The 26,585-nt window shown below is 42.6% G+C and overlaps 1 protein-coding gene across 1 annotated transcript in view; it reads left to right on the forward strand.

Moving 5' to 3' along the window:
* LOC137372405 (protein unc-80 homolog) overlaps nucleotides 1-26,585 on the forward strand; it is a 500,647-nt gene that overhangs the window by 284,606 nt on the left and 189,456 nt on the right. Inside the window, exon 32 of the mRNA XM_068036292.1 lies at nucleotides 11,231-11,369. Within this exon, the coding sequence (XP_067892393.1) occupies nucleotides 11,231-11,369 (139 nt within the window). The remainder of the gene's footprint in view (nucleotides 1-11,230; nucleotides 11,370-26,585) is intronic.

Raw genomic sequence — 26,585 nt, forward strand, 5'->3', positions numbered from 1 at the left:
TGCCAAGACCATCATGGTGGTGGTGTGGCACTTATCACCATATCACAACTTGGCCTGACTCCCTACTCCTCTCGTACTTTCTCCTCTTTTGAGCATCTCACCTTGTTCCACCCCTCTCACCTGTCTTTCAAAATCGTCGTTCTCTACCATCCTCCCAAGTACAATAAAAATGTTATCATCAAGATATCTTCACTCCTTTCCTCTCTCAGCCTCTGCACTGAACAACTTCTCATCCTCAGTGATTTCAATATCCATCTCAACTCATCATGGTTCTCTCTCCTCTGAGTTCACTGCCCTCTTATCCTCTCTAAATCTCTCACTGCATGTAAACTCCCCAACCCATATTCATGGTCATCCCCTCGACCTTGCCATCTCATGTGGTCTTCCTTGTCACATTGTATCAAATACAGATAAGGCCATCTCTGACCACTCCCTTATATCACTTTCCAGCCACATCCCCCTTCCATGCCCCAACCCTACCTCATTCTGTATCCGTCCCTGCAAAAATACTATCCTCAGATTAACTTACAACTGCACTTTCAAAATCTTAACTATCTTGCCTTTGGCTCTCCATTCATCGCAACATTTCTGCAGCTACTCATTTGCTCAATTGCACCTTTACCTCTATCTTTGCCCTAGTCCCCAATAAAATGATCTGTCTCTCTCACCTTGGTTGTTCCTCCTGGTATGGCCGTCATCTCTGTTCCCTTAAGTCCAAAGGATGCAGACTTGAAAGGATATGGCTGACAACGTGTCTAGTCATCCACCGCCAGCTCTGGCTGGACCACTTAAAACACTATCAGTTCATGCTCTCGTCTGCTAAAACAGCTCACTATTCCAAGATCATCTTGAAATGCAAAGATAACTCCTGGCTTCTTTTCTCTACTACAAACCATCTTCTAAAACCCCTCTCCCCTGTTCCCTCCATTCTCACCTCTAACAATAAGTCCGAGGAGCTCATGGACTTCTTTGTCACTAAGATCGAGACCATTCGATCAGCTGCCTCTGCCATGTCCCTCCCTTCCAGTAGCCCACCTGGTCAAGCTTCCTATAATGTTGCCCCCTGCCCTAGCCCTGAACTCGCATCTTTCTCTAGTTTCTCTCCTATCTCCCCTCATGCCCTCTTTGAGCTCATCTTGTCCATGAGACCCACCTTCTGTTCCCTTGATCCTATTTCCACTAAACTGCGGATCACCCCCAACTTCCCCTCTTGATCTCCATGTTAGCCGATATTGTAAACAGTTCTCTCTCTTCCGTTATTGTCCCTCTCTCCTTTAAATCTGCTGTTAACACCCCTCTCAAAAAGCCAACCTTTGACCCACTGCCCTTGGAAACTACCATCACATCTCCAACCTCCCTTTCCACCCCCAGGTCCTTGAATGTGTTGCCACTTTCGAAATCCATTCCCATCTTTCCCAGAACTCCTTGGTTTGAATCCCTTCAATCAGGTTTCCACCTCGCCACAGTACCGAAACAGCTCTCATCACAGTCACGAACGACTTCCTATGTGACTGTGACAAAGGTAACCTTCCACTCCTCGTCCTTGTGGACTAGTCTGCAGCCTATGATAAGGTTGACCACACCATTCTCCTCCAGTGCTTCTCCACTGTTGTCCACTGTTCTTACCTGGTTCAATACTAATCTATCTAATCATAGCCAGAGAAACATCTGCAATGGCTTCTCTTCCTGCTCCCAGACCATTACCTCTTGCATCCCCCAAGGATCTGACCTTGTTCCCCTCCTTTTTCCCATCTCCATGCTGCCCCTTGGTGACATCATCTGAAAGCACCACCTTAGTTTTTACATGTTTGCTGCGACACTGAGATCTACCTCACCACCACTTCTCTCAACTCCTCCACTGTCGCTAAATTATCAGACTGCTTATCTGACATCCAGTACTGGATGAGCAGAAATTTCCTCCAATTCTTGGGAAGACTGCAGACATTGTCTTCACTCTCCACCACAAGCTCCGTTCCATAACCATTGATGCCATCCCTCTCCCTGGTAATTGTCTGCGGCTGAAACAGGCTGTTCGCAACCTTGGTGTCATATTTGACTCTGAGATGAGCTTCTGACCACATATCTATGCCATCACTATGACTATTTCCACTTCTGTGACACTGCCCGACTTGACCTCTGCCAAAGCTCATTTGCTGCTGAAACCCTCAACACCTTGCCATTGTTACCTCTAGACTTGATTATTTCAAAGCATTCTTGGCCGACCTCCCACATTCTATGCCCCCCCCCCCCACCGCCCCACCGCCGCAACCCTGCTGACCTACATTGGCTCCTGTTTAAGCAATGCCTCAATTTTAATATTCTCATCCTTGATTTCAAATCCTTCCATAACCTCGCCCCTCCCTATCTCTGTAATCTTTTCCAGCCTGACTCCCCTCCAAGGTATCTGCGCTCCTTTAATTCTGGCCTCTTGAGCATTACTGATTTTAATCACTACACCACTGGTGGCCTTGGCTTCAACCGTCAAGACCCTCAGCTCTTTAATTCCCTCCCTAAACCTCTCTGCCTCTCTACTTCTCTTTCTTCCGTGAAGATGCTCCTTAAAACCTATCTCTTTAACTAAACATTTTGTCATCTTCCCTAATACCTCTTTATGTGGCTCAGTGTCAAATTTTATATTATATTGCCACTGTGAACTGCCTTTAAAAAATCTTGGTTCAGCGGGAGAGACAGGGAAGGGGAGAGCGGAGGAGTCGGGGAGAGTGTGAGAGACATATCTACTGGGGATTTACTGGATATGACTAGGTATTAACCAGTTTTGTTACTGGGGATTTACTGAATATTAATAGGAGATTTACTGGATATTAAACAGACCTTTTAATGGGTATTAACCAGTGTTTTAACCGGGGATTTATTGGGTATTAAGCAGGGTTTTACTGGGTATTTACCAGGATTGTACTGAGCATTAACTGGGGTATTAACTGAGGTTTTTTTTGACTGGGCATTAACAGGAGATTTATTGGTTATTAATAGAGGATTTATTGGCTGGGGATTGGCCAGTGAGATTCTTGTCCAGGACAATATGGCATCTTGCTGCTATTGTTGTGTGAAACCATGCTATATAGTGAGTCAATACAGCCAGCAAATGCCTTCTCCGAACCCAGGCTGTGGCAAACAACCAGTCAACTCAAGCAGCCTGAGTAGGTAAGTGGGACCCTTGATAGAGGAAATGCCATCAAAAGGAGTTGACTTCTGCAGAATAAATTGATGGCATCCACAAAAACCTGTGTCTTAGCGGAAAAGCATTGTCACGTCCAGAGACTAAGAGTGAGGCAACACAGTGGCGCAGTGGTTAGCACCGCAGCCTCACAGCTCCAGCGACCCGGGTTCAATTCTGGGTACTGCCTGTGGGGAGTTTGCAAGTTCTCTCTGTGTCTGCGTGGGTTTCCTCCGGGTGCTCCAGTTTCCACCCACATGCCAAAGACTTGCAGGTTGATAGGTAAATTGGCCATTATAAATTGCCCCTAGTATAGGTAGGTGGTAGGGAAATATAGGGACAGGTGGGGATGTGGTAGGAATATGGAATTAGTGTAGGATTAGTATAAAGGGGTGGTTGATGGTCGGCACAGACTCGGTGGGCCGAAGGGCCTGTTTCAGTGCTGTATCTCTAAATAAATAAGGAAACTCAGATAGAGTCATCTCACTTCAAATACAGTTGGCAGGGAAGGAGGAATTGTGTATAGTCCAAGTATATGCACCAGCCAGTGATCACAAAGAGGAGGAAGTCGAGCAATTCTATGACAAAGTTACGAAGGCAATAGAAGAACAGAAATCAAAGTATACAATTGTCATGGGAGATTTCAACACTGACATAGGAAAATCCAAGCCAGGAGATGAATCAGTTATAAGAAAATTTGGAGTTGGAGTAAGAAAAACAAGAGGAGAAACACTGATTGCATTTGCAGCTCAGCATGAGGTGATCACAAACACATATTTCCAGAAAAAAAGTGATATTGGACGTGGGCAAGTCCAAATGGAACTACATAGGAACATTGGACTTAGGAGCAGGAGTAGGCCATTCGGCCCTTCAAGTCTGCTCCGCCATTCGATAAGATCATGGCTGATCTGCTTGTGGTCTCAACTCCACTTTCCTGTCTGCCTCCCATGACCCTTGACTCCCTTGTCTATTAAAAATCTGTCTAACTCAGCCTTGAATAAATTCAATGACCTAACCTCCACAGCTTTCTGGGGAAGAGAACTGTATAGACTAACGACCCTTTGAGAAAAAATTCTCCTCATCTCCGTCTTAAAAAGGAGACCTCTTATTCTTAAAGCAAAATACTACGGATGCTGGAAGTCTGAAATAAAAACAAGAAACGTTGGAAATACTCAGCAGGTCTGATAGAGAGAAGCAGAGTTAACGTTTCAGGTCAGTGACCCTTCTTCAGAACTCTTATTCTTATTCTTAAACTGACCTTTAGTTCTCGCCTCCCCCACAAGAGGAAACATCTTTCCAGTATCCACTCTTATCAAGTCCCCTAATCGGATATAGGCCCAACCTGCTCAACTTTTCTTCATAAGATAAGCCCTTCATCCCTAGAATTAGTTGAGTGAATCTTCTCTGAACTGTTTCTAATGTAATTACATCCTTTTTCAAATAAGGAGAGCAAAACAGTACATAGTACCCCAGATGTGGTCTCACCAAGGTCCTGTACAGCTGCAGTAAAAGTGTCCAACTTTTACACTGATTCCCCTTGTAATAAATGCCACTATCCCATTTGCCATTCTAATCACTTGCTGTACCTGTATACTAATCTTTCGTGATTCATGTACCAGGTCACCCAGATCCCTCTGTACCACCGAGTTCTGCAATCTCTCTCCATTTAAATAGTATACAGCTTTTCTGTTCTTCCTGCCAAAGTGGACAAGTTCACATTTTCCTACATTATACTCTTTCTGCCAAATTTTTGCCCACTCACTTAATCTATCTATATCCTTTTGTAGACTCTTAACCTCTTCTTGACAACTTACTTTCCTTCCGATATTGGTGTCATTGGCAAATTCAGCTACCATACATTTGGTTCCTTCATCCAAGTCACTAATATAGATTGCAAATAGTTGAGGCCCCAGCATTGATCCCTGTGGCACTCCACTAGTGACAGCTTGTCAATGTGAAAAAGACCTACTCTCTGCTTCCTGTTAGCAAACAAGTCTTTTATCCATGCTAATATGTTACCCCCTACACCATGTACTCTTATCTCATGTAGTAACCTTTGATGTGGTACCTTATCAAATGCCTTTTAGAAATCTAAGTACACCACATCTACAGATTCCCATATGTCCACCTTGCTTGCTATTTTCTCGAAGAACTCTAATAAGTTAGTTAAACACGATTTCCCTTTCATAAATCCATGTTGACTCTGTCTGATACCATTATGATTTTCTAAATATCCTGCCATAACCTGCTTAATAATGGATTCTCGTAATTTCCCTCTGACAGATGTTCGGCTAACTGGCCTGTAGTTTCCTGCTTTCTGTTTCCCTCCTTTCTTGAATAAAAGTGTTACATTTGCTATTTTCCAGTCCGCTGGGACCCTTACAGAATCTAAGGAATTTTGGAAGATTATAACCAAAGCCTCTACTATCTCTGCAGACCAGGCCATCTGGTCCTGGGGACTTGTCAGTTTTTAGGTCTAACAGTTTTCCCAGCACCTTTTCCCTGGTGATGGTGATTGTTTTAAGTTCCTCCCTCCCTTTCACCTCTTGATTTTCAAGTATCTTTGGCAGGTTTGCTAAGTCTTCTACAGTGAAGAAAGACACAAAATACCCGTTCAATGCCTCTGCCATTTCCTTGTTTTCCATTATCAATTCCATAGACTCACTCTCTAGAGGACCAACTCTAGCTTTAGTTACTCTTTTCCTATTTAAATACTTGTAGAAACTCTTACTATCTTTTTATATTACTAGATAGTTTTCTCTCATACTCTACGTTCTCCCTCTTAATTATTTTTTGTCATTCTTTGCTGGTTCTTAAAATCTGTCCAATCTTCTGACCTACCACTAATCTTTGCAGATTTGTACAGTGTTTATTTTAATTTGATACTATCTTTAGCTTTCCTATTTAATCATGGATCCTTCACAAAGAATCTTTCTTTTTCACTGGGATAAATCTTCACTGAGAGTTATCAAATATCTCCTTAAAAGTCTGCCACTGCATCGCTACTGTCCCACCTTTTAACCTAGTTTCACAGTTCATTTTAACTAGCTCTGCCTTCATACTCTTGTCGTTACCTTTATTTAGGTTTAAAATACTAGTCTTAGACCCACACTTCTCCCTTTTAAACTGAATGTGAAATTCTGTCATGTTATGATCGCTGTCACCTCTCCTTTACCATGAGGTTATTGATTAATCCTGTCCCATTGCACATTACCAGGTCCAGAATAGACTGCTCCCTGGTTGGCTCTAGAAGGTACTGCTCTAAGAAATTGTCCCAAATACACTCTATGAAGTCATTTTTCAGGCTACCTTTGCCAATCTGATTCGTCCAATCTATATGTACATTAAAGTCACCCATGACTATTGTGGTACATTTCTTACACACCCCATATATTTCTTCCTATATACTCTGTTGTACAGTGTAACAACTGTTAGGGGGCCCATAAACTACTCCCACAAGTGTCCACTTACATTTCCTATTTCTTATCTCTACCCAAACTGAATCTACATCTTGCTCTTCCGAGCTAAGGCCATCTCTCTCCACTGTATCAATGACATCCTTACTTAACAAATTTCAAGAATCAAATTGATTTGATAATGAGCAGTCAATAGTGGAAAACAGTGAAGTCATCGGAAGGTGGATATTGCCAGTGACCATAGGATGATAAGAGCAACGCTGAGCATCAATAAAAAACTAGACTGAAATTCATCAACAAGAAACAAAAAGAAGCAAGTAAATCTCTTCAAACTTAGAGAACCGATGGAGGAATTCCAACTCAGACTCAAAAGTAGGTTTGATGGTCTAGATGTCGAAGAGATGGACCTAAACACAAGATGTAACAAAGTCATTAAAATAATAATGGAAGAAGTTGCAAACATTGCACCACCATGCAAGACAACCAGTCAAAATACCAACAAGGACAAAGACATTAATGCTTTTGATACAACGGCAGAATACCTTGGCATCATTCTTGGCCGTACATTGACCTACCGGCAACACTTCCAGAACATCAGAGCCTAGGTAAAGACGAGAGTGAATCTCATAAGGAAACTGGTGGGTACTACCTGGGGCAGCAGAGCCAACACACAATGCATCGCTTCACTCGCCCTGCTCTACCCAACAGCAGAGTAGAGCTGCGCAACCTGGCTCAGGAGCCACCACACAAACATGGTAGATATCCACCTTGGGAAATTACAGAATAAATTAACAAAATATGTGAGTAGGCCAAACAATGGTGGATAAAATTTAATACAGACAAATAAAAAGAACCACATATTGGAAGGGAAAAACAGGTGCTTTAATTCTCCCTGAAGTGTATTGAAATATCTAAGGATGAAGTTGACAGAGAACTAATAGATTTAACATTCAACATTTTCAACAAAAGCAGGGCTGCAATTGAGAAAAACAGTAGGATGTTGAATTACGTAGTTTAAAAACAGTAGAGTACGAGTTGAAGGAAATCATGATCAAACTGTCTCGTGCTCTGGTCAGATCACGCCTTGAATAACATGTCTGTTTCTGGTTCCCAAGAAACAAAGGAAACATTGTTGAAGGAGTAGAATCCTTTCGCAATAGTGCATGTATAGATATTGAGCTAGAAGTACCTATGGCCATGTGGGCATAATAACGTAACCTTGGACTGGAGACAGTGTTGCCGAGCCATGAGGCTGATCCCTAGTGTCAATAGTCTGAAGTGTGAGGAAGAACTAGCGAGATTTGGGTTTTTGAGCCTAGAACAAATACATCTGATCTTATAGAGGTATGTGCGATAGTAAATGGTAGGGAAAAATGTACCCAGATAACATTAAATTAAACTATTGCAGTAAGACAGGTAACGCAAGTTCAACACAGTAAAAGGTAATTTTAGGACTGCAATCATGAAGTTCTTAATGTAGAGATTGATCAGCATTTGAAATGGACTTCTGGACAGACTGGTGGAAATGAAAATTCTGGAATAATTTAAGAATAATTAGATGTGGCAATGCAGAACTCCAATCTGATGAAAAGTCACTGACCTGAAACGTTACCTCTGCTTCCCTCTCCACGAAGCTGCCAGATCTGCTGAGTATTTCCAGCACTTTTTGTCATATAGTATTAAAGAGTGTTTAGAATGTGGAACTTGCTACTACATAGAATAGTTGAGGCGAAAAGTGTAGATGCTTTTAAAGGGAAGTTAGACAAGTACACAAGGGAGAAAAGAATAGAAGAATATGTTGATAGGATCGGATGAAGTAAGGCGGGACGAAGCACCTGTGGAGCATAAACACCAGCGTAGACCTGTTGAGACAAATGGTCTGTTCCTGTGCTGTAAATTCTTTGTAATTCTGTATAATTCATTGCATTGTCGTTTCTGTATTTAAGTAATTGATTGGCTCTGATGTTTAGGGATATGTTGAGGATTGAACGATGCTTATGCGGATCCAAATTCTGTCTTACACTTACTTATGGTGTGCTACAGGTTTCAGGTTAGCTGCATATTGAGAGTAGAATCCTTTCTCTTTAATGCAGGTATAGACATTGAGCCAGAAGCCCCTATTGCTATGTGGGTGCAATAATGTAATCTCAGATTGTAGGGAATGCCACCACTGTTTTAAATTGGAGCAGCTTTTCATGTTGCTTCTGGTTGTCCATATGGAAGCAGATGAAAATGCCAGCGAACATAGCGTCTGAGTCTTGCTTTATGAACTTACGTAAAATCTTACTGATGTCACCAGTGGCAACTTATCTTGTGCAGCCTCACCAGCTTAGCATTGCTCTTCACCCTCTTCTTCCAAGAAGCAAGTACAGAGAAGTCCCAATGAGGGAAACATTGTTCCTTACCTAAAATGAGGAGGGACAAATGACAGTCCCTCAGCTAAATGCATGAATGTTGATGATGTTGATGATGAAGAAATTAGCAACAGCAAAACAACATAAAAGCAACAAAATAACTGAGCAATAAGCTTTTAACTCCATCTGTAAAGAGTCATTGTAGGCCCCGTAAGTTCTCTTGTGTCTTCACCGTGGCACCTAGAGACTGTGGATTCTCATTTTATATTGGTGAGAATGTGAATGAGGTGGAAATGATGGAAGGTGGGATCTACAAAGTCCCAAGCTATTACTGCCTCATTTTCATTTGGTTACCAGAAATGACAATGGAAATTAGGATGAGGCTAAATCAGGTAAAGATCTGCCTTTATTCAACTCTGGCCCATTTCTCACTGCCACCCTCCTGATTCATACTATAAAATTGAGTGAAGGGCAGGTGCAACTCCAAGTTATTGTATCAACAATAATAACAACTTGCATTTATATAGTGCCTTTAATGTAGCATAACATCCTAAGGCGCATTATCAATAAAAGCATTTTGATACTGAGCCACAGAAGGCAGGGCATACGACCAAAAGCTTAATCATACAAGGCTACATGGCTACGGGCCAAAAGCTGGAAAATGGGATTAGAATAGTTAGGTGCTTGATGGCCGGCACAGACACAATGGGCCGAAGGGCCTGTTTCTGTGCTGTATACCTCTATGACAGAGATATGTTTTGATGAGGATCTTAAAGAAAGAAAGAGGGAGAAGTAGAGAAACAGAGAGGTTTAGGGAGGAATTCCAGAGCTTGGGGTCATGGCAGCTGAAAGTAGAGCAATTAAAATCGGAGATGTGCAGAATTGGAGGAGCACGGAGAGCTCAAAGGCTTGTAGGGCTGGAGGAGCTTAGAGATGGGGCAAGGCCATGGATGGACTTGAAAACAGGGATAAGGATTTTAAAATTGAGGCAATATCTGACTGGGAGCCAGTGTAGGTCAGCAAGCACCAAGGTGAGGGATGAACGAGATTTGACATGAGTTACGATATGGGCAGCAGAGTTTGGATAAGCACAAGTTATGTAGGGTGGAAGATGAGAGGCTAGCCAGGAGAGAATTGGAATAGTCAAGTCTCAAGGTAACAAAGACATGGATGATAGTTTCAGCAGCAGATCAGCTGAGGCAGGTGTCAGAGTCGGATGATGTTGTGGAGGTGGTTGTAGTCTTGATGATGAGTAGAAAAGCCACGGCAAAGATTGCTGCACTAACTTTCAGGATTCTGACCTGCTGCCGCCTCCTCCACTGCAAGTGGGTTCATCAGTTAAAACTTTGCCCATAATGTCACAGTGTTTGGAAATATTAATATTATTTACATATTATACTGTGTGGATTGTGTCAGATGCTGTGTATATTGTATTGCACCACACTGACTATTATGTGCAATGATCCCCTTGCAATTGTTTCACAGGTCGTTAAGTAACTTGGGCAGGTTTTGTAGGTGGGGGAGGGGCAAAAGGGGAAGAGTTTTGTTTGGAAAGTTGGGGTTTCCCCAAGCTCCACAGTATGTGGCTTTTTTCAAATAGGTTACCCGCAGGGTCTGGATCTTCAGGGTATGAAGGGGTGGGGTAGATAAACCTTGGTGGGGGGAAAGGGGGGAGTTTGTTACAGGGGTGCAGTGGTTGATGATCCCTGGGGAGGTTCTGATATCGGGGAAAGTTGCTGATCTGGGTGGGGGTGTCTGATCCAGAGGTGAGGCTGATCCCTTATTGTGGGGGGTGAGGGTGGAGGTTCTGATCTCCGATCTCAGGAGACCCGATTGCAGTGGCAGAGTGGTAGGGTTGGTACCCGATGATGGAGATGGAAGAAGATAAGCTTGGTGTGCTGGGATGAAGCACTCCTCCTCCTCCAGGCCCACAAGAAGTGCTCTAAAAGCACTTACCTTTTCCATGAAGCAGTCTTCACCTCCCTTTAGCTGCTGGATTTCCTGAGGAGCGGGAAACTCAGCTGGCCAGGGTTAAACGTGGAAGACATGTTACATCTGAGGCACATGGCGTCATTATAGTATTTAAGGAGCCAGCTCCACCCTCCCACCCACATTCGACCTCCATTAAAACTGAAAATGGGTAGGCTGGGGTCAGGTTTGAGACCTTTAAAATTTTAACATCCCACCTGACCCCATCTCACCCATCCTTTATGGGTAAAAGTACCCCCATTATGGCTGCAATATGATATAGTTTACAGTTCCATGTAATGCCTCTTCTTTTGTAGGTGATGAGCCTCTCTCCAGCCCCATTGTCTTTGTTGATCAAAGCTGCGCCTATACTGACTGAAGACATGTATGGTGACATACAGCCTGCAGCTTGGGAGCTTCTCCTCAGTGTGGATGAACACATGGCTGCTGCAGCTGGTAATATAAATTTAAATGTGATGCATTATACCACACTATTCAAGCACTTAATTAAAGTTTTCAAGCAGATGCAGTTTAAAGAATCTGATTTTTGGTTGGTGATTCAGCTGTAGCAAACTTAGAGCCATTACGGCACAGAAGGAGGCCATTCAGTCCGCTGAGTCCATGCTGTCTCTCTGTAGAGCAATCCAATCAGTTCCATTTCCATGCTCTATCCCCATAGCTTTGCAAGTTTATTTCCCTCAAGTGCCCATCCAACTTCCTTTTGAAATCATTGATTGTCTCTGATTTTCCAAATCATTACCACACACTGCATAAAATGTTCTTCCTCACATTTCCCCTGCATCTCTTGCCCAAAATCTTAAATTTGCGTCCCCTCATCCTTGCACCTTCAACTAATGGAAATATTTTATCTTTGTCTACCTTATCTAAACCTTTCATAATCTTGTACACCTCTATCAAATCTCTCCTCAATCTCCTTTGCTCCGAGGAGAAAGACCTCAGCTTCTCCAACCTAACCATGTAGCTAAAATCCCTCCTCCATGAAACCATTCTGGTAAATGTCCTGTGCACCCTCTTACGGACCCTCACAACCTTCCTAAAGTGTGGTGACCAGAACTGGATGCAATACTCCAGTTGTGGCCTAACCACAGCCTTATAAAGGTTGAGCATAACTGCCCTGCTTTTGTACTCAATACCTCTATTTGTGAAGCCCAAGATCCCAAAAAATTTGCGAACTGCTCTCTCAATATATCCTGCCACCTTCAAAGATCTATGCATATGAACCCCCAGGTCCCTCTGTTGCTGTGCACTATTTAGAACTGTGCCTTTAAGTCTACATTGCCTCTCCCTATCCCTTCTGCCAAAATGCATAATCTCACATTTCTCCGTATTAAATTCCATCTGCCACTTGTCTGCCCATTCTGCAAGTCTATCTATGTCCTGTTGCAGTGGATTGTTATCATCCTCACTGTTTGCCACACCTTCAAGTTTGGTATCATCAGTGAATTTTGAAATTTTACTTGTGTTCTCATATCCAAGTCATTTATGTATATCAAAAAAGCAGTGGTCCTAGCACTGAACCTTGAGGAACACCACTGTCTATCATTTGCCACAATGCATTGTTTTCAGCCCATAAGGCAATTTTTTTATCCAAACTAACGCTAACCCTCCTATTCCATTAGCCTCAATTTTGTTAAGCAGTCTTTTATTTAGTACGTCGTCAAACACTTTCTTAAAATCCATATAGACACCATCCATTGCATTTCCTTTATCAATCTTCTTGGGTACTTCAACAAAAAATTCAATTAGATTGGTCAAGCACGATCTGCATTTTAGAAATCCCTGCTGGCTCCCCTTAATTAACTCAAGCCTCTCCAAGTGCCTGTTGATTTTTTTCTCCCGATGATTGTTTCTAAACCCTTACCCACCACTGATGTTAAACTGACTGGCCTGCAGTTACTAGGAATATCCTTACATCCTTTCTTGAATAAGGGTGGCACATTTGCCACCCTCCAATCCTCTGGCACCTCCCCCATATCTAGGGAAGATTGGAAGATTATGGCAATCCCTTCTGCTATCTCCACTCCCCACTTCCCTTCGCAACCTGGGAGGCAAACCATCCTACTGAATGACTTATGCACTCTAAGGATAGCCAGCCTTTCCAGTACATCCTGCCTATCAATTTTCACCCCATCTATTACCTCCACCATCTTCTCTTCTACCAGTATCTTGTCAGCATCCTCTTCCTTATCAAATTTAGCATCCATTTTTCAGTGATGTAGTGATGACATTATGCCAATTAAGTAAAGCTACAGAGTAGAAAATTCTTCATCAGTGATAATATTAAGATTGCCATTCGTTGTTCGAGCACTTGTTTTGTTTTGCTTGTTTTGTTATCAGGGATGAGCTAAAGACACAAAATTGCTTAACTGTAAAAGCTGTTGATTTATTCAGTATATTAAATGTGCTGTAAGATGGCTGGTATATTAATGTGCAGTAGCTTCGCATGAAAGATTTAAAATACAACAAATTCCCAATCACAGCTGGTCCAGTAGGACAAGCACAAGATAAAGCCAAGGTGTTTTTCCTCAGAGGGAATCAAAAATTCACAATCCGCTCTGGTGGTCAGTTGGACAGTGGCAATGCCTTTCGCGTGCAGCATGATTTTAATCGTGTTAAAGTGCATTTTAATTATTTATATATTTAAACGAAATATTAGAAAATATTGGTAGAATCTGTACAATTCCCAGTTGGTGTTTTGGAAGCTTGATGTTCACCAGAAACTTAACTGGACCAGCCACTCAAATACTGTGGCTCCAGAGCAGGACAGAGGCTGGGAATTCTCCATTAAGCAACTCAACCCTTGACTCCCTTTTCATCGTCACAAGGCTCAAGTCAGGAGTGTTGTGTGATGGAATGCTCGCCACTTGTCTGGATGAGTAGAGCTCCAATACCACTCAAGAAGCTTGACACCACCCAGGACAAAGCAGCTTGGTTGTTTGGCACCCCAGTCACAAGCTTAAGCATGCACTTAATTTTATTTATTTATTGATTTATTTAGAGATACAGCACTGAAACAGGCCCTTCGGCCCACCGAGTCTGTGCCGACCAACAACCACCCATTTATACTAACCCTATAGTAATCCCATATTCACTGCCACCTACCTACACGAGGGGCAATTTACAATGGCCAATTTACCTATCACCTGCAAGTCTTTGGCTGTGGGAGGAAACCGGAGCACCCGGCGAAAACCCACGCAGACACAGGGAGAACTTGCAAACTCCACACAGGCAGTACCCAGAATTGAACCTGGGTCTCTGGAGCTGTGAGGCTGCGGTGCTAACCACTGCGCCACTGTGCTGCCCACTTCCTGCACCACCAGCAACTGTAGCAGCAGTGTGTATACCATCTACAAGATATACTGCATGAACTCATCAAGGCTTCTTTGACAGCACTTTCCAAACATGCGACCTCACCCGCCAAGAAGGACAAGGGCAGCAGACACATTGGAACACCACCACCTGCTGATTTCTATCCATGTTGCACACAATCCTGACTTGGAAATATATCACCATACCTGGGCCGAAGTCCTGGAACTCCTTACCTAACAGCACTGTGGGTGCACTTATACCATACAGACCGCAGCGGTTTAAGAAAGCAGTTCACCTCCACCCTCTCAATGACAACTAGGGTTGGGAAATAAATGTTGGCCTTGTCAGTGTCGCCCATATCCCGTGAGCAGATAAAAATAAAACAGCCATCAATTATTATTTTAGCTAAATCATAATTCTCTTCATGGTATGATAGATGATTTTTCATTTATCTGCCAATCATTGTAGACATTATTGACGGAAAATTCAGTTGCGGCAGTACGGAGGGATAGTGTTGTTTTTTGGGGGGACATATAGCACTGCCAGCAGCTTCCGGTGCTGCCTGCATGCCCTGCAAAACAGTGCCCGTGCAGGTGTGCCCAGCATGCGCTGGATGCCTATGAAGCAACGCTATTCTGACGTCACACAACCTAACTAGCTGATGCAACGTCAGGATCTTGAATTTGGGCAATGCTAGTCCTGACATCATTCTGCAAAGGTAAGGTGTGAGGCTGCAAGATGGGCACTTTGCTGGTATCCCTTAAAGGGCCAGGCAGCCAAATTGCAGGTAAGGTCATTTTTAACAAATTTTATGATAGACAAGTGTCTGGAAGTACTCTGGACTGTTTTTGGACGTCTTTTTTGTTGAGTTCCAGGATTTGCTGGGCAGTGTTGCTGCATTCTTGCAGGGAGAGCAGAGGAATTGGGAGGCAGCAGCTTTCAGTGTCTTAAAGCAGGAAATCAGAAGAGGAATGTAGGTGTGAAGGAAGTGCTGTGAGGTGTAAAAAGAGGTCCATAGTTAACCATCAGCAGCTTGATCGTGTGTCAGGTAGCAGGATGAGGATGTGCTAGGAGTTGAGAAGGGGCATAAGGTAGTGTTATAGCCAAATGAGGAGGGGATCTCAGGCTTACCCTCTGACCCCTTCCCCTTATTTGATTGCAGCAGGGTTTATTCTTTTTAACCGTGATTGCGCTTACCACCTCTGCAAGTGTTTTACCTTTTTCCTTTACTGTGATTGTGAAAGAACTAATCGGACAGGTTTTCTTGAGTTTAAACAAAAAAGAGGTAAGTTTATTATACTTAACACACTCCCCCAATTTAAAAATACTAAAAAATACACTACACGTTCACGCACACATTTACACGAGATTCACACACACACAAATAGATTACAAAGGACAAAGTAGATTTGGTGGTTGGATTAAAGCCCAGAATAAATGGAACTTAAAAACACAGTCTGTGAATTGGATGATCCAGTAGTCCTTGGCTGAAGCTGTATTCTTGAAAATTCCTGGCTGGTCAAGGTGTACTTTGGCTGTACTCTGCTTCTCTCTCCACGGATGCTGCAGGCAGTGCTGGGTGTTTCCAGTATTTCTTGTTTTTGTTCAAGATTTCCAGCATCCACAGTATTTTGCTTTTATATTATTGTACTTTGGCTGGCCTGTTTTGCTCAGGGTTTGCTTGAAGGCAGAATTGCAGTTGGCTCTCTTCCCCTGGTCGCTGGCTGAAGCAGTCTGTAGGCTTGGACCGTTCCCCAGTCGCAGACAGTTTTCAAACTTGATGTTTTCTGGGGAGAGAAAGAGAGAGAGAGAGAGAGGAAGGGAAGCCTGCAGCCTTCTCTGCTGCTGCCCACTCAGATACTGCTTGTCTCTTTGTCTGTGTAACAACTCCCCCGAGATGGACAGACGGTCACATGGTAGCTTCAGGTTTTTCTGGAACCTTCTAATGAAATTCAAGCTTCCACATGCCCCAGGATGTCAATTTACACTTGGAGGGGGTTTGCTCTTTCAAAGTCATTATGTGAGGATTGCCTTGAGTGCCATGCTAATGAAGCCATTTTAGGTAATTCAATCACTTAGGGCAAGCCATTGTCCTGGCTGGGCTACTTGTTAGACTTTTGTCTGCAGTTCAGTATCCTGGTATTTCAGATGTATTTTTCAGTGACCATCTTGGCTGCTAATTTTTTAAATGTTACTGTAGGATTTTTCCCATTAAAAGTATAATGTAAATGTCCAACCAAATAAATTAATATTTCTCATTTGGCATACAGGGTTTTCTTGACAGTAGGAACATACTGTCATCCTCAATGTTCTCAGCAACGCCAGATGCCATAGGCTGTGTCGCAGGCAGCCCCATGATCTGGACAACCATCTTTTCTGTAGGGCTCCGAAGTTGCTCGCATCCTTGTCCCCTGCTGATTCTGCTGTGCTTCCTTCTACAGTGTGTCATCTTACTCTCTATCTATGACCTTGGCCTGCAAGAGGGAGAGCAGAATGTCAGTGATTGTGTTACATTGTGTTTGGGTGGTGTGCCTGCCACAGCTGAATAGCTGGAGGTATGTGGAGATGGCAAGAGGTCGGTGTGAGGCTGCCAGCATTGGGAGCTATGCAAAGGTGAGGTGGACTATCTGGATGTTAGGCATGAGTTCTGAGTGTCAGCTGTTAGTTGTATACCAATTGTATTTATTATATGCAGGTAGTGGGCATTAATTGGGGTTTTACTTGAGTACATAAAACAAGACACTTACTGAAATTGGCGGGGTTGGTTTAGGAGGTGTATGCTTGTAATGTTTCACTTTTTTAATAAATGTAAGACTGAGTAAAGATTGGCTCCAGTATCATCCTTCACCAACAGGCTTTCCAGAATAGAACAACAGTACTTGATGCTGGGTAAGTGATGCGGGTGTGATGCATTGAGCAGTGTGAGACGTTGGTGGTGTAGTGGGTAGGAGATGTCATGTGGAGATGCATTCAATTTGACCACCTTCATGGGGTCATTGGACTTCTTGTTCCACTTCTGCCATGTCTTCGGCTCCAGACTCCAGCAGTTGACTTCCCTGGTGACCTGCTTCCGCTTCTACTTCCTTCTGAAGATGGTCCTTGAGGATCTCCTAGCGGCCCACAGAAACATGCATCTCTCCTCCTGCCCATCTCCACCACTAATGCCTCCAACACCACATCCATTACTCTGCAACCCTCTCTCTGCTCTGGCATCACTCTGACATCATTTAAATAGCAATATTCTTCAGTGCAGCTTCCTTATAAGAGGTACAGCCTGCCTTTTTTTATTATTTTTTTTATGGGATGTGGGCATTGCTGGCAAGGCCAGCATTTATTGCCCATCACTAATTGTACTTGAGGTGAGGTGGTGAGCCACCGCCTTGAACCACTGCAGTCCTTGTGTTGTAGGTACACCCACAGTACTATTAGAGAGACAGTTTCCAGGATGTTGGCCCAGCAACATTGAAGGAATGCTGATATTGCCAAGTCAGGATAGTGTGTGACTTGCAAGTGGTAGTGTTCCCATATGCCTGCTGCTTCTCTTCTAGTTGGCAGAGTTTGTGGGTTTGGAAGGTGCTGTCGAGGGAGCTTTGGCAAGTTGCTGCAGTGCATCATCTAGATGGTATACAGTGCTGCCATTATTGGGGTGCCAGTAAAGTGGGCTGCTTTGACCTGGATGTTGTCAAGCTTTTTGAGTATTGTTGGAGCTGCACTGATCCAGGCAAGTGGAGAGTATTCTAGCAGTCTCCTGACTTGCGCATTGTAGATGGCTTTGGGGAGTCAGCAGTCGAGTTACTTGCCGCAGAATTTCCAGCCTCTGACCTGCTCTTGTAGCCACAGTATTCATGTGGGTGGTCCAGTTAAGTTTCTGGTCAATGGTGACCCCCCTTCCCCCCACCCCAGGATGTTGATGGTGGGGGACTCAACGATGGTAATGCCATTGACTGTCAAGGGTGCTAGTTAGATTCTCTCTTGTTGAGGATACTCATTGCCTGGCACTTGTGTGACATGAATGTTACTTGCCACATATCAGCCAAAGTCTGAATGTTGTCCAAGTCTTGCTGCATGCAGGCACGGACTGCTTCACTTTCCGAGGACCATCCCCACTTCTGACCTTATGTTGGAGGGAAGGTCATTGATGACGCAGCAGAAGATAGTTGAGCCTAGGATACTATCCTGAGGAACTCCTGCAGTGATGTTCTGGGGCTGAGATGATTGGCCTCCAATAACCATAACCATTTTCCTTTATGCTAGATATGACTCCAGCCAGTAGAGAGCATTCACCCGATTCCTACTGAATTCAATTTTACTAGGGTTCCTTGATACCACACTCAGTCAAATTCAGCCTTGATGTCAAGGGCAGTAACTCTCAACTCACCTTTGGAATTCAGCTGTTTTGTCCATGTTTGGACCAAGGTTGCAATGAGGTGTTGAGCCGAGTGGTCCTTTAAGACGAGCAGGCTGGCTCCATCACGTAGTCTCTGAACAAAGCTACTCAGCTCCCTGTTGAGCATTGAGGCAGCCGGCATCGTAAAGAAGAAGACACCCGTTTAGCCCAACCTTTAAGTCATGCAGATGAGGTGGGTGCACCAAATTTACATGCCTCCCACATCAGTCTGAATGGGTGCAGACAAGTCATGAATTTGCCAAAAAATTTCTAGCTCTATATTTGTCCACAATGATGAATGTCACAAATACAAGGGAATGCAAGTTAAATTAGGGAGAAAGGAACTTAGGTGGGTCCATTCATCCAAAAGATAATTAGAGTTGTAGAATCTATTTCTGTGGAAGGTCATTGAAACAAACACTATAAATAACTTTACAAAACAATTAGATACATTTCTGGTGATCAATAATTACGGTATATTACAGGAAGTCAGATAGGTGGGGTTGGTTATTGAAAAAAGAGGGGTTTGTTGGACCTAATCAACATTTATTGTTTCTGAGGATGTTTATATAATTTGGACTGTATAGTCAAATGTCTAGATTGAACATTCTGTCCGTAGAACAAATTTGTAAAAGATTTCTGCATTTTTATTTTGGTGCAGTAGCACACTACCATGGCAAGATTCAGTCCCTACATTGCTAAGTCTGTACTTTCAACCTAGATACTAACTAAAGGCTGCAGTTAGGAATTCAGGGCACCAATCTGTGATAGTGATTGGAAAGGACTACAGGAGAACAGATAAGCTAGCCAGATGGGGAAAGAGATGATAGATGCAGTTTGGTGAAAAGCAAAATGCAACATCATACATTGTGGAAGTAAGAACAGGAGAAGGAAATGTAGTTAAAATGGAATAGAGGAACAGAGACCTTGATGTGCATTCACACTGAGTACCAAGGAGAGCAATCAGAATAATTATGGGGGTGGAGGGTTGAAGACCAATTTTGTAAATTAGACACATCTTCAATGGAAAGAAGAAGATTGAGAGGAGATATGGTTGCTGTTTTTAGATTTCTAAAGGGACTAAATAATGTAGACCATAGCAATCTGTGGAAGCATTATTTCATTGAGTGTATGATCCACCTATGGAACAGGATCCCTAGGAAGATGGTAGAAGCAAATAGTATTGATAGATAGTATTCAAATGCAAATTAAACAAACTTCTTGAAGAAATTAACTAGCAGAGACCTGCAAAACATTAGCAGTTAAATTAGGTCTTCATTGAAACAGATTTCTTTTTATTCTTCCACCAAAGACTTTAACAGAATCAAAACGTCTCGCTGTGGAAAAAGCTACATGAAGCTGCCCATGTGTAAATACATGCCTAGGAATATAAACAAATTTTGCCTAAAGTCCTGCCTTGTGACTTGTTTATAGTCATAGAATATGTAAGTTTAATTGGGAACTGTATTCTCCTGAGTTGAAAAGGCAAATTTCCATCTGATGGGCTCAATATTATTTGAGGAATAAAAACACTATATCCTTCACATCTGCCTGTTCGAATTTCAGCATCTATTATTGAACAAAACAGGTTCCTAACTACCAATCTTAGTCCATTACAAAGTCCTTGTTTAGAATTCAAGTTCCATAGCAACATTATAAGTGCTGCTTCCTCGAGTCTAAGCTGGTGCAGTGGCATGCCTGTTGGAGTTAGTCTAGACTGTGTAAAAACTCTGGAAGATACAGACTGCTATCATCTTCTTCATCTATAGAGTCAATGCTGATGTATTCTTTTAATTCACCCGACAGCTTTTCTAAAACCTTTTCCTTCAAATCTAGTGCGTCTTCATTTTTTGCACAAAGAATAGCTTTGGAATAATAAGTAGTTTCAAATGCATCAGTGCTTTCACCAAATAGGAAGTCAGCACAATCTGACTCCTTGGAAAAACAATTCTCTAGTATTTCAATTGGATCTCCCAAATTTCCATCCCCTCGTTTAAGAAGCCAATCTGCAAGCACTTTTTTGTTGGGTGTTATTCTCATGTTTTCTTCAAGTTTCACTTTCCTCAAATGTGGCCAAATATTACTTTTGTTAATACAACTTCCTGCAATATATTCTCTTTACACTCTAGAATAACTGGAAGAAGCTGTCGAAAATCACCTCCCAGCAAATCAGTTTCCCCTCCCAATATAATATTATTCATTAAATCTTTTAGGTAAATGATCCACTGCCAAGAAACAATGTGTTGGCATCATTGGAGCTTTATTCTGTAGTATAGCTTTGACTTTCTAATAAGTTCTGCTTTTCTTGAATTTGCTTTCAATTTGCATGTTGAAGACTCGTGAATTGGTATTGGAATTTTAAAAAGCTTATGTGCTGTTTGACCTCCAAGGAGAAGAGTAGAGGCTGTGCCAAATGAAGCACACGCCAAAACTACATGTGCTTTGCCTTACACAAGATGCATGGGAGTGTTGTAAACAAAGGTTTTACCTGTCCCATGGGACCATCCAAAAAGAATGCTTTGCTTTCTCCTTCGTAAACAGTGTGGAAGACCTCATCAATAATTGCCTTTTGATGATGGTTAAGCTTTTCTTTATCAAGATTGCCTTTGTCTTCTCTTCCAAAATGTCGAAGTCATCCTCATAGAGTAATCCATTCGTCAGAGTGCATGCTGGTTATCTGAGGCTTCATAAACTCATATTATTGCACTTTAAAAATTCCTCTATGTGATACAGTGAATGAAAATAAGCTGTTTCTTCTGAGTAAGTCTTTAAAATGTCTTCACTCATTGCCTGATTAAATTTATTCCATAGCACTAGAGGGTCTTTTGGATCACAAAAAACACAAACAGTAGCAAAAGGTGTTCTCAGCTGAGAAGGGATTGAATGCAGAGTTCAATCTGTTAAAGTATTTTCGCATTCAGTATCATCATCCAAAAGACCTGATTCAATTGCTGCATACTTGAATGTAGTACATAATTTCTGGTTACCATTTGGTCTGGTTACAGTTAACAGATCCTGGAACAACAGCATTCTTAAAAAGTAACGTTCTTCATCTCTTGGACCCACTGTCATCATTCCTCCTATGACTGATTTACCTCCTTGCTTAGGTCTCCTACCTCAGTGTCTCTCTATTTTATATTACATCGATTAAATTTTACTTCTGTCTCTCAATTATCTGTTCTCCTGATTATATTTTACCTGAGTCTCTATTTTTCTTTAACTTTTGTGATGTCAAACCTCTTTTATTCCAATTTGCCTCCAAATCTTTCCAATCACCATAGTCTTCTCCCTATGTGCCTCCACTCATGCCAGGCACTGCCCACCAAAGATGTGTCTTCACCATTCACCAGGTGCCTTGCATTGAATTGATTAAAAAATTGTCACTCAACGCAAGCTGTACTTTAATGTTACAACCAAATATTACAATATTTAATCAATTAACTGTCAGCCCACAGGTGCAAAACATCACTGGACCTTACAAAAAAAGGCTCCACAAACCAAGACCTACAAATCCAAGAGAAGTTGTCCTTAAGTAATTTGAAACATGACATGGTAAATGTGGCATGCTCGGGCAGAACAGGTTTTTAAAAATTCAGTCATGGGATGTGGGCATGGCTGGCAAGGTCACCATTTATTGCCCATCCATAATTTCCCTTGAGAAGGCAGTGGACAGCTGCTGCAGGCCGAGTGGTGAAAACACTCCCACAGTGCTGCTAGTTAGGGAGTTCCAGAATTTTCGCCCAGTGATGATGAAAGAATGGTAATATATTTCCAAGTAAGGAAAGTCTGTGACTTTGAAGGGAACTTGGAGGTAGTGTTCCCAAGTGCCTGCTACCCTTGTCCTTCCAAGCGCTAGAGTCGCAGGTTTGGGAAGTGCTGTCGAATAACCTTGGTGAGTTGCTGCAATGTATCTTGTAGATGGTACTGTGTTGCAGTACAGCTTGTGTTTGTTTTTTGAGGCAGTCCTTCATTTGAAATTGAAACTCATGGTTTCCAAGTTCTGGGGAGTCAAACCCAGGCTAGACAAACAAATAGTCCTGTGACTGAGGAAAAACAAACAAGCATTTTTTTTTTACCAAGGACATGTGACTGGAGGTTTAGTTGCAGTTTGTTGAGCCAAATAATGGAAAGCTGGGTGTGTTGTTTGACCAGAAGTTTTTTGAAAAAGGTGGAAGCCAGCTGTAAGGCTGCTTTGTGTTTTTGTAAATGGAAGACTTTTGGGGAGTTGTGAAGGACTCTGCAGTGAATGGAAAATCAGCCAGACAGGCTGAGAGCTGCAAGTTTCTGGGTTTCTGGAGAATCAGACTACAAAGCAGCTGCTTGAAACAGTTTGGCTGCTGGCAAAGAAGCCTGGACTGAGGGCTAACCATTGGTGAATGACTTACAGCAGTTGTTTTCGATGACTGAAAAGTTATCAGTGATACCACGTCATCAGGATGGCACTGGCAAGGCTAAGATCGTTCGAGAGGCACAAGACCAAACTGTTAAAGGGAAGATTGCATTGCTCGCTATCGACAGGACCTCATTACTTCCGTGTTTGCATTGTGAAGGACAGAACTTATAGAACTACCTGAGGAAGATCCTGATTTTGTTGTACTGTGGGACTGTTCAGTGCCACTTTGCTGATAAGACTATTCTGAAGATCTGTAAGGACTATCTTTGATGCTTCTGCTAATTAATATGTAACCTTTAAGATATATATATGTACTGGGAGTCAACTGTCCATGTTTAATTTGTGTTGGTTTTGGTTTTAGTGTTACAGTAAAATTTACAAAAGTGTAATCTTGTGTGTTTGGATTTTGGGGTTTCAGGATGTTGGTGGTGAAGAATTTGACAATGGTAATACCATTGAATGCCAAGGGGTGAGGGGGTGAAGGATAGACTCTCTTGTTGGAGATGGCCATTAGCTGGCACATGTGTGACACAAAGGTTAGTTAGCACTTATAACTCAAGCCTGAATGTTGTCCAGATCTTGTTGCATGCGAGCCTGGCCTGCTTCATTATCTGAGGAATTGCAAATGGAACTGAACACTATGTAATCATCGGCGAACATCTCCACTTCTGACCTTATGAAGGAGAGAAAGCATTGCTGAAGCAGCTGAAGATGTTTGGGCCCAGGACACTACCCTGAAGAAATCCTGCAGGAATGTCCTAGCGCTGAGATGATTGACCTCCAATAATCACAACAATTTTCCTTTGTTCTAGATATGATTCCAGCCAGTGTAGAGTTTTCCCCCGATTCCCGATTCTGTAATCTTTCCTCTTATGCCAACAGTGCCCTATTCCTTTCAATTGCTCATTTCAACAGATCTATTAAGATGAAGGCAGAACACACTTAGATGTTGCTATACCGACCCAGCTTGCTAAAATTGCACATTTCAGCCCTTATTGGTAGCCATGCAGCACTGTCCGTCGCTCATGCAACTCAACTGTTTTGCATAAACCGCCAACTACCAGCTAAATAAAATTAAGTTTTTCATTTAGCATCCCCCTATCACTAGATCCCCCAGATCTAGATGTATTGTCATTAGAGGCACCCAGAGAGGACAGGAACTGAAAAGATAACAAATGGCAGACTTTTTTGTTTCATTGAGCAAGTGACCCTTCAGCTTCTGGGTCACTAGAAGTCCGAAAGCTGAACAATCTTCTAATAAACATAATCACAGTCTGAACGATATGTGACTCCTGTCTAACAGCCATGTGGTTGATTCTTCCTTGCTCCATTAGGGACAGACGACAAATAGCAGTCTAGCAAGCGACTCCCATACTCATACGACCACTGCAACTTTAATACAACTCAGTATTGTGTGGCTGTAAAAATGACCAGCATCAATTCACCACATGTCTGTGGCCGATTCGCCATGTGGCAAGCGTATTGGACTGCACTGCAATAGATAACAATTTGCAATTCTACAGTATTCCACAAGAAGGGATAAAACTCAAAGCTTTATATTAAAGAGTACAAAACAGTGGACGCTAAGCAGAAGGGGAAAGTTTAAAAATAAAGTGTAGGTTGGGAAATCAAAGGTGTCTGTAGCTTAAACAGCTTCGGCTCAGAGTTGCTGAGCTGGAGTCTGAGTTGCAGACATTGTGGGGCATCAGGGTGGAGGAGAGTTGCCTGGATAGTTGGTTCAGGGTGGCAGTCAGGCCCCTTAGGTTAAGTAAAGCTTTAGAGTTGTTCAATGGTCAGGGACAGGAGGGTGTGACTGTGCGCCAGGCATGGGATCCAACGTGCAGTGATGGAGGAGCCTCAGCCCTTGACTTTGACTAACAAGTACGAGGTGCTTGCTACCTGTGTGGATGAGAACAAGGACTGTAGGGTGGATGAGCAAACTGACCATGGCACCTTGGTCAGGATGCCATTCAAATGGGGAGAGTGAAAAGGAATGTGGTAGTTTTAGGGGACAGTATAATCAGGGAGATAGAGATGGATACTGTTCTCATCAGTTGCAACCAGGAGCACCAAAGGCTGTGTTGCTTGCCCGGTGCCAGGGTTAAGGATATCACCTTACCATGAAGCGGGAGGAGGAGGATTCAGTTGACGTGATCCACATAGGAACCAACAACATAGGTGGAACTAGGAATGATGATCTGATAAGAGAGTTTGAGGAGTTAGGGTCCAAATTAAAGCACAGAAGCTCAAAGCTAATCATCTCTTGATTGTTACCTGAGCCATGTGCCAATTGGCATAGGGTCAAGCAGACTAGAGAATTAAATGCATGGCTCAAACAGCGGTGTGGGAAGAAGGGGTTTCAATTCAGGGGGCATTGGCACCAATAGTCAGGAAAGAAGGAGTTGTTCCGTTGGGAGGGGCTCCACCTAAACCTGGCTGGGATCAGTGTCCTGGCAATTTGTATAACTAGGGCTGTCAGTTGGGCTTTAAACTGACAGATGGGGGAGGATTCAGGTGAAGGTAGATTTAGAAATCCAAAGAGAAAAGTCTGGTCAATAGAACAGTGTATCAATGTGGGTAAAGACAAGTAGAGTGGCACAGGAACGGACAGTGATTTTAACAGTAATAGTGCATCAGCGAATAAGATCCATGAAAAGAATAGTAGTAAAAAAATTAAATGTTCTTTATCTGAATGCACGAAGCATCTGCAATAAGAAAGATGAACTAGTGGTCCAAATAGAGTTAAATGGTTTAGATCCAATCGCCATTATAGAGACATGGTTACAAGGTGATCAATGTTGGGAAATAAGTATTCAATGGTCTGCAACATGTCGAAAAGACAGACAGAATGGAAAATTAGGAGTTGAAGCTCTGATAGTAAAGGATGGCGTAAGAACAGTACCCCAGAGAGCAGTGGAGGCTGGGTCATTGAATATATTCAAGGCTGAGCTAGACCGATTTTGATCTGCAAGGTTAGTAAAGGGTTATGGCACAGGTGGGGGGGAGGGGGGGCGGGCAGGCAGTAAAGTGGAGTTAAGGCCACAATCAGATCAGCCATGATCTTGTTGAATGGTGGAGCAGGCTCAAGGAGCCAAACGACCTACTCCTGCTCAAGTTCTTATGTCAGAAAGGATCTTGGCTCAGAAGATCAGGAAATAGAATTAATATGGATGGAGATTAGGAATAGCAAGAATCAGAAAACATTGGTGAGAGTAGTTTATAGACTGCTAACTGTAGTTATACCATTGGACAGAACATTAAGCAAGAAAGTAACGGAGCTTGTAACAAAGGCAATGTAATAATTGTTGGTGGGGGGGAAGAGACTTTAATCTTCACATAGAGTGGACCAATCAAATTGGAAAATGTGGTCTGGAAGATGAGTTTGTAGAATGTTTGGAACCCAGCAGGTATAAAGCTATTTTAGATCTAGTATTGTGAAATGAGGCAGAATTAATTAGTAATCTCATAGTAAAAGATCTGCTGGGAAAAAGTGTTCATAATACAATTGAATTCCGTATTAAGTTTGAAAGTGACATATTCCTGTCCTGAACACAAATCATAA

Source organism: Heterodontus francisci, chromosome 7 (assembly GCF_036365525.1).
Source record: "Heterodontus francisci isolate sHetFra1 chromosome 7, sHetFra1.hap1, whole genome shotgun sequence".
Taxonomy (NCBI): domain Eukaryota; kingdom Metazoa; phylum Chordata; class Chondrichthyes; order Heterodontiformes; family Heterodontidae; genus Heterodontus; species Heterodontus francisci.